The 12155-nt window shown below is 40.6% G+C and overlaps 1 protein-coding gene across 1 annotated transcript in view; it reads left to right on the top strand.

Moving 5' to 3' along the window:
- kdm4b (lysine (K)-specific demethylase 4B) overlaps positions 1-12155 on the top strand; it is a 170214-nt gene that overhangs the window by 131664 nt on the left and 26395 nt on the right. The window contains exons 15-20 of the mRNA XM_066647154.1: positions 1254-1330; positions 1521-1576; positions 1789-1897; positions 8460-8645; positions 9031-9198; positions 10808-10927. Of these exons, the coding sequence (XP_066503251.1) occupies positions 1254-1330; positions 1521-1576; positions 1789-1897; positions 8460-8645; positions 9031-9198; positions 10808-10927 (716 nt within the window). The remainder of the gene's footprint in view (positions 1-1253; positions 1331-1520; positions 1577-1788; positions 1898-8459; positions 8646-9030; positions 9199-10807; positions 10928-12155) is intronic.

Below are 12155 nucleotides of genomic sequence, written 5' to 3' on the forward strand. Positions count from 1 at the left end.
GTTTAGTTTGTGCTGTACCTTGAACAATATCGGTTTGACAGAAAATTGTTAGTTTTGTCTATGTGTGTTGGGGCAGATGATACTGATACAGTCATTTGCCTTTGTGTGTATAGCTGTTTGTCTATTGAAACTTGAAAGAAATCACACCTTTTTAAAATGACATTGAACTTATCAGTTTCCTTGGCAAGTGTGGGTAAATAAATTTATCTTGTGTCCTTTTTTTTTTAATCTTGTATCTTATTTTTTTTTTTTTTATAATTGCTGACATAACATGTCAACAATCCCATTGAATAATGATTATTTTTTTATGTTAAAGCACCTATATTGCAAGTGCATTAAATTAGGTTCATTTTGCATTTTTGTGAACGGTGACATCTTACTATAGTAAGATTTTGTGCATGGATAAGTATATTGGTCAGCAGGCCCAATTGTCAGCATTCGAGATAGCAAACAGCTAATCAGTCCCCCAGGTCTCACAGCAGAGTATAGCAGGAAAAACCTGCTGCACTCAGGTATTCTTACAGATAGCCATGAATAAATAAATAAAATAACACTGAACAAGAAAGATAAACAAAAACAAGTAAAACATGGGCAGACATGGCAGTCACCAGACTGATGCCAGCGTTCTCTTGCCCAGCTCTGACATCAGACAGACGGACACAGAACAAGCTATCTGTCCTCCTGAGCCAAGGTCTACCCTCAGGGCTTGCTGAACCCTCCATGGCCGCATGGTATGAAATCAAATTAGATGCTCTGTATGTGAGTATAAGATCACCATGCCCAATTGCAGAGTGTGCAACACAAGGGTATAAAACTTCTCTTCAGTGCCTTCATCAGAGGAGAGAACAAAATTTCATCTTATTATTGTTCACCTCAATTCACTCCTATGGGGTTTGCAAGGCCCTACTCAACTTACCTTTTGAGCAAATAAGGCCACCCAACTCTGGTGCCTTCTGACGTATGAAGGGGTAAGTCTGTGTAAAAACAATTTGTTTCATTAATTTTTCAGGCAATCATGGATTTGGAAAAACTCATTAGCACCAACAACTCTGACTCACTTTCACTTCAGAATCACTCTTAAAAATGACTGTACTTACATACTTACATTTTAAGAATTGAATTATGATACACTTTTTGACAAATAATGCTGTTCCACTAAATATAAAAGAAGCACAGCTGGATTAAATGTTCCTTATTGTTCTTTGTAGCTCTAGTAAATAAAATCTCTCTCTCTCTTTTTTTTTGACCTTCAGGTTGCTATGGTGTCAAGCCAGACACTAAGCAGGAGGATTGGATGTGCTCTCGGTGTACCACAGTGGCCTCAACAGCAGTGAGTGTACAACACACACAGGAGCACTCATAATTTGTTGCAAAACCTTCACAAGGCTATCACATCACAAATATCATATCTATGAAATGCACCTATGCTATTCCTCTCACATTACTGTACTAGCAGCTCCTTAGACATACATACAGAATTAGAATTTAGTAGTTATGAGGTGTGTTTTTATGTTTTCCAGGCTTGCTGTTTGTGTAACCTAAGAGGAGGTGCACTGAAGATGACTACAGACAACAGGTTCTGTATCATCTGTATTAAAGCAATATATTTATGCAGGTTAAAACATGCAGTTACTGGTGTCCTAAGTAAAATATTGGCACAAGTAATAGCAAAGGTCAGGCTTCAAGTGACTGATACCGTTTTTAGATATTTGATATACTTGTATCCATGTTTATTCATAGTACTCTCATGTCAATGACTTACATGCACTGCAAAAATTGCTTGCACAGGTGGGTTCATGTGATTTGTGCCATCGCAGTGGCTGAGGCACGCTTTGTCAATGCTGTGGAGAGAGAACCTGTGGATGTGAAGTCCATCCCAGATACCAGGAAGAGTTTGGTAAGATTTTGTATACATGTCTCAGTTGAATGCAGCCGTTTCATTGGAAAATCTACAAAATGTATTCAAACATGTGCACCCTACTTATCTCTTACTAGCCAATCTAAATCTAGTTTGAAATGTATATTATGGGGGTGGTTTCCCCAACGGATTAAGCCTAGTTGTGGACTGTATGCTCAAAATGCTGTGTAGTGTTCTGAAACAAATTTTATTGTAACATACACGGGAGTGTTAATTTTTTTACATTTAGGCACAACATTCTGTTTATTGTTCAGATGTTTCATCAGTATCAACAAATATTGCAACATTTGACTGCACTATTTACTGTTTAGTTTATATAAACTGAGTTTTTTTTGCACTTTGAGGTCAGGTACTGATGTTTGTAGTTGAGCTAAAAGTAACCCTACTCATAAAACCTACAGTTTTAACATTTAAACCTCATATCCTCAAACATTAATTTGTGATTTATACTGTTAGTTAACCCTAGCGTGACTATAATTTTATTATCCTGAAGAAATGATCACCTGTCCTTGTAGCTTTAGTCATTCTGGAATTAAAAGGGTACTCCATCAAATACTAATGTCTGTGCTGCATTTGTGGCATATGGCCAATCACAGATGTGATATAGAACCATCTCAGTGAGTTAAGGCAGTGAATAAAGGCAGATATAGGGTCATTTGAGTTTTTTAGTGCCTGTGCAAGGCTGCGCCAGGCCAGAGTAACTAGAGGAGGTCTGATGGGGACTAGAAAAGCTAGAGGTCCTCACAAGGGATTCATATTTGTTAATTTTGTTTGAGATAAGAAAAACTTGCCATGTTCGCATCCCATGACACCACTTCAGAGAATACACCCTGACATCGGTCCATTGGCTCACACAGCTCTTGGCACTAGGATGATGACAGGTGGGGGCAGAGATGGTACACAAGAGCCAATCCGACTGCATGTTGTTCATATGCTCAATAACTGGCTTGATAAGGATTTCCTTTGGGATGCCTCACAACTGAAAATGAGGACAATCTTATTTGCTTTCACATTGTGCAGAGCTTGCTGTGTTAGTGTTGGTACTGACTCCAAGATGGCGCCGGTGTGTGTGGCTGGCCGTCTGCTGCTCTCACTTTGCCTTGTGTTGTTGGTGTTGCTAAGCTTTGGCACTTCACATGTGAAGTCTCTACTGGTGTATGATCGCCAGTTTCTCCTGGATCTTAGATATAATACCTGTGATGTAGGTGTTTTTAATCACAGTGGACAGAATCCTGTGCCCCCGCACCTATCGGGTATTCCGAATCACCTGCGCCGGGCCTGGGCCCAAACAATTCAGCGAAAGCGTCGCCGCCGCCGCGGTAAACGTGGCGGTCGGCTAGTGAAACTAAAAGTCTGCCTCTCACAATCGTCATCCAGTTCCCGGCCACAACGTGGATTATCCCCCCAATTCGTTGTGTCCTGGCGTTTCCTGGAGCCCATCAGCATCTCCCTGGTACCTGTTTTTAAAAATAATTTTAAATGTAAACAGCGCGCTTTATCACCCTCATTTTCCAGTTTTGAAGTCACTTTATTTGAGGTGGGCTGCTCTGACCCGGTGCTGTGTGCTGTCATCTATCGACCCCCTAAATACAATAAGGATTTCATAAATGACTTTTCTGATTTTCTGGCGGGACATATGCCGAACTATGATCGCATCCTTATCGTCGGGGACTTTAACATTCACATCTGCTGTCCAGATAAACCGCTGGTGAAGGACTTTGTTAACATCATTGACTCTTTTAATTTAGTGCAGTATGTGTCCGGGCCCACACATGAACATGGACATACCTTAGACCTTATTCTGTCTTATGGGTTGTCTGTGTTCAATTTAGAGATCCATGATAGTGGGTTTTCTGATCACATGCCTGTTTTATTTGATGTTGTTTTATCCTGTGCTGCTTTTAAACCTTGCGCTCCTGCTCGGCTTGGTCGGAGTTTTAACTCTTTCACTGCCGGACAGTTCACCTGCGCTTTCGACCAGCTTTGTCCTCCTCCTGATTCAGCCTCTGTTAATACGGAGGAGCTCAGCTCCTGGTTTCACTCCTCCTGCCAAACCATACTGGACTCAGTGGCTGAGTATATTAAGAACTAAACAGCCCAAAGTTAAACCTGAGCCCTGGTTCAATGGCCGAGCGCGTGCAGCAAAGCAGAAGTGTCGCAGAGCTGAACGCTGATGGAAAAAGGATAAGCTGCAGGTTTCATTTCAAATGTTAAAAGACTGCTGGCGTTCTTACCAGAGCACCATCAAAGAGGTTAAGAGAGAACACTTGTCAAATATTATTATGGCAAATTGTCATAAGCCACGTGTGTTATTTAAAACCATTAACTCTGTTCTTAAGGCCCCTCAGTCTGTCTGTTTGGAAGCATCTCCTGACATGTGTAATGACTTTCTGCACTTTTTTATTGATAAGACTGTTACTGCAAGAGCTCTTATCACAGCTCCTGCTGTTGACCCCTCTGACTCTGCCCCTTGCTTGGCTGTGTTTGACAGGTTTGAGCCGGTGACTCTGTCGCACTTGGAGGATGTGGTGGGCCATTTAAAGCCCTCAGGTTCTCCTTGTGATGTTTTGCCTCCTCACTTTCTAAAAGAGATTTTTCATACTATAGGGCAGCAGGTTCTGGCCATTATTAACAGCAGCCTGTCTTCTGGTGTTGTTCCTGTGAGTTTTAAACATGCTGTAGTACAACCCCTGCTCAAGAAACCTGGCCTCGACCATACTGTATTGGCTAATTATAGGCCTATTTCCAAGCTGCCTTTTATTTCAAAGATCTTGGAGAAAGTTGTTTATGCTCAACTGAAATTATTTTTGGATGAGCATAATATTCTGGAGGTTTTTCAGTCTGGTTTTAAAACCTTGCATAGTACAGAGTCAGCGTTGCTCAGGGTTTTTAATGACATTCTCCTGGCCAATGATTCTGGGGACCATGCAATTCTTGTCCTGCTGGATCTAACTGCTGCTTTTGACACAGTGGATTACAACATTTTAGTTTCCCGCTTGCAGCATCTAGTCGGCATTTGTGGTAGTGCTTTGGACTGGTTTAGGTCCTATCTGACGGACAGAACTTTGTGTGTTAATTTTGCTGGCTCAGAATCCTCCTCAGCTCCCCTATCATATGGAGTTCCACAGGGCTCAATCTTAGGACCCCTCCTTTTCTCACTTTATCTGATCCCATTGGGCTCTATCTTGAGAAAACGTGGCATTGCATTTCACTGTTATGCTGAAGACAGCCAGACATATGTCCCTTTAAAGAAGAAAGATGCTTTCTCAATTAAACCACTGTTGTTATGTCTCAATGACATTAAAGACTGGATGGCTTTAAATTTTTTACATTTTAACGAAAACAAAACAGAAGTGATGGTGTTTGGTCCCAGTGGGCCCTGTGAAGCCCCTCCAGTTGATTTGGGCCCCTTGACTTTGTATGTGAAGCCAACTATCTTAAATTTGGGTTTTAAGATGGACAGTGATTTTAAATTGGACCGCCAAATAGGCACAGTAGTCAGGTCCAGCTTTTTCCACCTGAGGCAGCTGGCAAAGGTGAAGCCAATTCTCTCATACGAGCATTTTCAAACAGTAATCCATGCCTTCATCACATCCCGGTTGGATTACTGCAATGCACTGTATTTTGGAGTCAGCCAGTCCTCCCACAGACGTCTCCAATTGGTGCAAAATGCTGCTGCCCGACTCTTAACAGGATCACGTAAGAGGGAACATATAACTCCCATTCTGGCCTCTCTCCACTGGTTGTCTGTGCATTTTAGAGTACATTTTAAGATTCTCTTATTTGTTTTTAAATCTTTAAATGGACTCGCCCCACCTTACCTCACTGAGCTGCTACACCCCCACGTCTCTGCTCGGTGCCTTAGGTCAGCTGATCAGCTGCTCCTGGAGGTGCCGAGGTCAAAACGTAAGCTCAGAGGAGATAGAGCTTTTTCAATTGCTGCGCCGAAACTGTGGAATAGCCTGCCATTACAGATTAGGCAGGCTTCTTCACTTTCGGTTTTTAAAACTTATCTTAAAACCCATTTTTATTCCTTGGCTTTCAACTCAGCATGAGACGTTTGTTTTGTTTTATTAATTTTATTAATGTTGTTTTTATTTAAGTTATTTATTTTTCCTTATTGGTTATTTTATTTTGTTTTAGTTTGTTTTATAAACATCTTTTGTACAGCACTTTGTTTTAACTGTTGGTGTTTTTTAAAGTGCTCTATAAATAAAGTTAAATAAAGTTGAGTTGAGTTGAGCTATGTTAGACTTTCAGCAGCATGGCCTTGGGGTAGCACATGGTGTTACAAACGTTATTAATGCCACCTGGCCTACTTCAGCAGCAACCTCACAATATCCATATCCAAAATCTAAAACAGGATCTCAACAATATCCATTGGGATCAGGGGGTGGGCAATAGTCTTCTATGGACGGCATATTGACAGAGAGGACAGCATTGACAAGAACTTTTTTCAGGGTGTTCTCTGGGCACAGATGTCTGCATATGGGATTGGACATGGTGTCAACTCACCATGCTGAAGTGCCATTTATTACAAGATCCCTCCCAAACCAAGTGCTCAATGTGAGTCCTTCCCCTGGTAAGGTTCCACGCCACTTGCATCTAAATGTTGCTCGGGCAGACATCCTGTTTCTGGTCCCTGTTCTGTGGAGGAACTCACACCTGTCTCCCCTACCAAGAGCACGATGTTGAGCCTTGTGTGGGTTTTCCCAGGCTTTTCATGCCGCCCACTGTGTGGGGCCAGGTCTGGGTCCAATTCCAGGTCCAGACTGGGGCAGAAGGCACTGTGGACGAAGGAGACTGGGATCTGCTGGGTGGTTCAGGCAAGACCCGCAGAGTGACTGGGACTAAAGAGTGTTACATTGCTACCTGTGTAATGGAATGAGGGGGATTGTTTCTGGCTTCCGTTCAGCCTCTCTCTTGAATAGGCAGTAACCCAATTTTGAGGTATTTTCCCTCAGTCCACTTGGCCTATGGCAAGGGTGGCCTTAGCCAACCTTGTGGCATCTACCCATCTCTGTGCCTTTCACCATATCCTGCACTGTTGTAGGGGCATGGAGATACGTTGCTGTTCTGGAGTCAGAGAGAGTGTGCAGAAGAAATCTTGCATGGTGACTCCCTTGATGATCTGTTCAGTGGAGCACTGATTGGGATGAAGCCAGGGTCGGTGATTCACAGCATTTGGGCCATTCCGTGGCTTTGGGGGTTTGGAGTCAAGATAAGTCCACGCATGGTACATGCTGGTAGCCAAAACTGGAAAGTCTGACCCCCGACCGGGATAGCAATAAACCTGGTGTGCATTGCCTGTCATAATCGCAATATTTTATCTGTTCTACCTGGCAAACTGTTGCTTCCCTCATTATGAGATTCCAACCATGTGCCTTAGTCCACCCTGCTCTCCACCTCTTCCGGCTATAGAGCTGAAAGGTGTGAGTCAGAAAACCTTCAGCACACTGGATGGCAAAAGCAAGAGCTGGGGTTGCTCGGATTGTTGCCCCTGATTGAGGCGTGAGCCTGTCCCATTAGAAACTACACAGAGAGTCAGAATGGGAAAACTACACCTCATCCACACTTTTCCTGAAATCTTCGGACACATACTGAACCTCTTGCTTTTCACCCCGTTTACTCATGACTCTACCCCCATTCTCCCATGAAACAACAAATTTCACAGACGATACAACAGTAGTAGGCCTTATTTCAGATGGCAATGAGGGAGCCTACAGGAATTGGAATGTCAAGAATAATGATTCAAAATCTAATGACCTGGCACTTAATATCTCCAAGGCAAAGGAGGTCATGTGCAGGAACACACTCTGGAGGGGGGCGCCAGTCCTTTACAGTGCCACACACACATTCACTCACACACTCACACCTATGGACACTTTTAAGTCACCAATCCAGCTACCAACATGTGTTTTTGGACCTTGGGAGGAAACCGGAGCACCCGGGGAATGGGGAGAACTCCTCACAGACAGTGACTCGAAGTGGGACTTGAACCCACAACCTCCAGGTCCCTGGAGCTGTGTGACTGTGACACTATCTGCTTGCACCACTGTGCTGCTTGGAAGACTGTCAACATTTCATTATACTCACACATAATTACAATAAGGACACTTATCCTATAAAACTATAAAATTAAATGGTTTCATTGAAAGCCCATTGACTTTTATTGTAAATGTGCTATGAGTCAATCATTTTTTTTACAGAGAAATTGTGTTGGAATCAACTGAATGCAGATCTCTGTTGCAGGCACTGGTGCATTGTTTCCATCTGAATGCAGTGAATATAATGACCTTCCATATTAACTATTTTTTGTTCTCAAGTACTTCTTTAAGCCTTCTTCTGCCATTTTGGTGCTTCATTAAATGTTGGCAAGTTTGTTAGATACATATTAAAATTTAGAAACAGACAGCAGGAATTCCAGTAAAAGGAGATAAAACATACTGGTGTTCCTTTTCACATCACTTTCAGAATTGCTGTTCATAACTTTGTGAAATATTCCCCTATTTAGTTGCTTTGATTGCCTCTGTCTCTACAGAAGTGCATCTACTGCCACAAGTCCACAAAGCAGATCTGTGGAGCATGTATCCAGTGTTCATATGAGAACTGCTCCACCTCTTTTCATGTCACCTGTGCTCACCTGGCTGGAGTGGTCATGAAGCCTGCAGACTGGCCATATGTGGTGTCAGTCACATGCCACAAGCACAGACAGACCTTCTCAAAGGTATGTCAACTTCTTTGTGTTATCTTAGTAATTCTTAGTAATTCTCCCAAACGGTGTAGCAGTCTAGTTAAGCTCCAAGAACGTTTATCTAATCAGTGGTATGGTATTAGCAGCTGTTCAAAGAGAAGTGATAGCTGGCCATGTCAGCTTGGTGGGTTCATGTGATTTTGGGAGTTTAATTAATGGTTGGAACAACGAAATATTCTGTTAACAGTAGTGTTTTTCTGAAATTAAATGATTAAGGAAACTTTGCAGTGGCATTTTAACAAGTCTTTTTATTTTTTTCATCATAGTATGTTTGTTGATACTTTGGCTAGGTTTATTTTTTTCATCGTTTAAATATACTGCCTATAACTTCATTTTTTGACTCTCTTCTGTGGAGCAGGTAAAGCCGGGTTCACGGGACCTCTCTCTAGGGCAGGAAGCAATCGGCCGTAGCAGTGATGGCTGGTTTTATCGCTGCACAATCATTGGGTTTGCCTCTCAGACCTTCTATGAGGTTAATTTTGATGATGGCTTGTACTGCGACAACATCTACCCCGAGAACATACTGGTGAGAATCATGATGGGATGCAAAATTTTGGGTCTTTAAATGAAATTCAAAGAACAATAAATCTTATCCAAAAAAAGCAACAAATTAAAACCAGTCAACAGTTATCCAAGCCTTAGATCCACCACTAATTCTTTGGTGTCTTGATATAGTGCAACTGAAATGTTTATATAAAATTGTATTAAATCTCTGGTCATACTATGCCCTGTGGCTTTAGTTTGTAATCCAGTTTCATTTTAAAGCATAGATGTGCTATATATATATATATATATATATATATATATGCATTTTATTTTTGGCGCCTTTCAAGACTCTCAAGGTCACCGTACATAAGAAAATCAAAGCAGGTAGAAACAAAGCTAATTAAAGCAGGCTAATTAAAGAGATACATAAAATCAAGGGACTAGGCTAAAGACTGTATGCTGTCCTGAACAGGTGGGTCTTCAGGCGTGATTTAAAAATGTCCAGGGAGTCAATATTACGAATGTCCGGTGGGAGGGAATTCCAAAGACGGGGGGCGGTGCGGCTAAAAGCTCTAGACCCCATGGTGGTCAGACGGGCTGGAGGGACAGTGAGACTGATGGATGAGGAGGATCTAAGAGTCCGGCAGGGTCTGTTTATGTGGAGGAGTTCTGTGAGGTATGGTGTGGCAAGGTGATGGATGGCCTTAAAAGTAAGCAATATGAGTTTAAAGTCAATGCGAGATTTAACAGGGAGCCAGTGGAGCTGTTGCAGAACAGAGGAGATGTGATCAATGGATGAAGTTCTAGAGATAATACAGGCTGCAGCATTTTGAACCAGTTGTAACTTATGAAGGGACTTGATGGGGAGACCAGATAAAAGAGAATTGCAATAGTCCAGATGGGATGTGACCAGGGAGTGGACCAAGATGGCAGTATTGTCAGGAGTGAGGGAAGGACGGAGGCCGTTTATATGACGAAGATAGAAGTATGCAGAGTGAGTAATGTTATTTATATGGGTTTGGAAAGACAGAGTACTATCAAGGACGACACCCAGACTCCATATATATATATATATATATATATATATATATATATATATATATACATAGACCCTTTATTTCTGCTTATGTTTTGCAGGGTTTGGTTTAACATGCAGGGCATGGATTTGGATTTTATTTAATTCATATAATTTATTTTTTATCTAATTTTTGATAATATTTATGCTATTTCTACACATCTGTGTTCACTCCTTTGCTGCTCTGAGTTACTGCTGAGTGTTTAGGCCTGTTTAATCCTTTTTATTTTTATCACTTAGGTTGAAACTGACACAATCTTTTATTTTTTTTTATTTTTTATATAGTTGTTTTAATAGCTTCTTGAAATTTTCATTTCTTGGAGTTTGGATAAAAACTATTTGGCCAGTTAACTATTAACTCACTGTAAAATTGTGACCCCTGGCATGAGTTAATTTTTGTATTTAATAAATGGCACATATTGAAAAATACTTTTCATTTTTGGATAATTCTTTTTTTATTTACATGTTTCTATTTCCTGTGTGTGTTTCTGTTGTGTATGTCTGCATATATGGAAGAACATAAAATATACTCTCATACACTCTCTCTCTTCTTCTCTCCCTGTGTCTCCCTCAGAGTCATGATTGCTTGCATAATGGTCCTCCTGAGCTGGGTGAGCTGGTGGTTGTGAACACGATAGATGGGCGTGTTCTCAATGCTTCTTTTGTCAAGGAACATGTCCACAAATTTTACCAGGTATAAAAATTTCAATTGATGCTCCTTTCTCCCTGTAAAAAAAAAAAATCTTGTTGTGCATACAGTGTTTTAATTACATTTTTCTTCTTGTGAAACATTAATATTTGTGAAGATAAAGGATTACGTGTGTATAAAGTGAGAGAGAAAATGTGGGGAAAGGATTTGCAGGAGCTGTATGTTTCTCAGTCAAAGAAATATCTTTTGCTCTAAGACAAATTTTCTTCTTGTTTTCTGCTCAGCTTTAAAGGAGATAAATATCCTAATAACCACTTATATCATCAGAATAAGAATTATATGAACAAAAACTTACAAAAATACTCAGTTGAATACAGGTCTGTTTATGGTTTAATGTACGTCAAAATTGGACATTTTTTCCTTTTTGTGTGTGGCTGGCAAGATTCCTTATATCATTACAATTATTGTTTATCTTTATGATTTTGATCTTCCATCAGAATATAGTAACTTACATTCATAATAAGTAACAACATTTACCAGAAGGTGGAATATAATAATTACATTCCCCAAGATGATTACTAAACTTGGTCAAGAGGGGTATAAATCCCATCAGCTTTGATAGGGAATAATGGAATTGTGTTCTGTGTTGGTGCATTATTCAGTACCTTTGGGATGAGTTAGTTTTTGATCCAAAACTGAACATCCATCATCAGACATGAATTTTCTTATGGCTGAATGGTATTAGGTTGTCACAGAAATGTTACAATGTCTGATAAAAATGCTTTACCTCTAAGACCATTTTGGCATATAAGTAGAACACTTGGTTTTATACTCTATAGTCTCTGTTTGTCTATATAGTGGTCAGTGTACAACCCATGTGACTTTCTTTAGCTGGAGCATCTTTTTTCTTATGTAACTGCAATGACACACACACTGACATCCTGACAGTGCCTTGGTTATCAGCCACCTCCGAATCTCCCTTTTTCCTGATTTCTGATCAGATTAAATCAGGTCACCTGTATCTTATTTATTTGGGAAGTAGCTGCAGCTACTCAAGGCTGTGAACTTTTAACATGTTTGATGGTCAACTTTTGCTGGTTGGGGCTTTTTACATCCAATGATTTAAGAGTGGGGCCTTTTTTTTGGGATTTACACTGGACTTCAATGAGCAAATGCCACACATAAACGCAGCACACTCGTATATTATAGAAAAGTTATTTATTTGGATAAACAGCAACATTCATAACAAGGGGTTAATTATTAAAGCTTCATA

This window comes from Hoplias malabaricus, chromosome 16 (genome assembly GCF_029633855.1).
Source record: "Hoplias malabaricus isolate fHopMal1 chromosome 16, fHopMal1.hap1, whole genome shotgun sequence".
NCBI classification, from domain to species: Eukaryota; Metazoa; Chordata; class Actinopteri; order Characiformes; family Erythrinidae; genus Hoplias; species Hoplias malabaricus.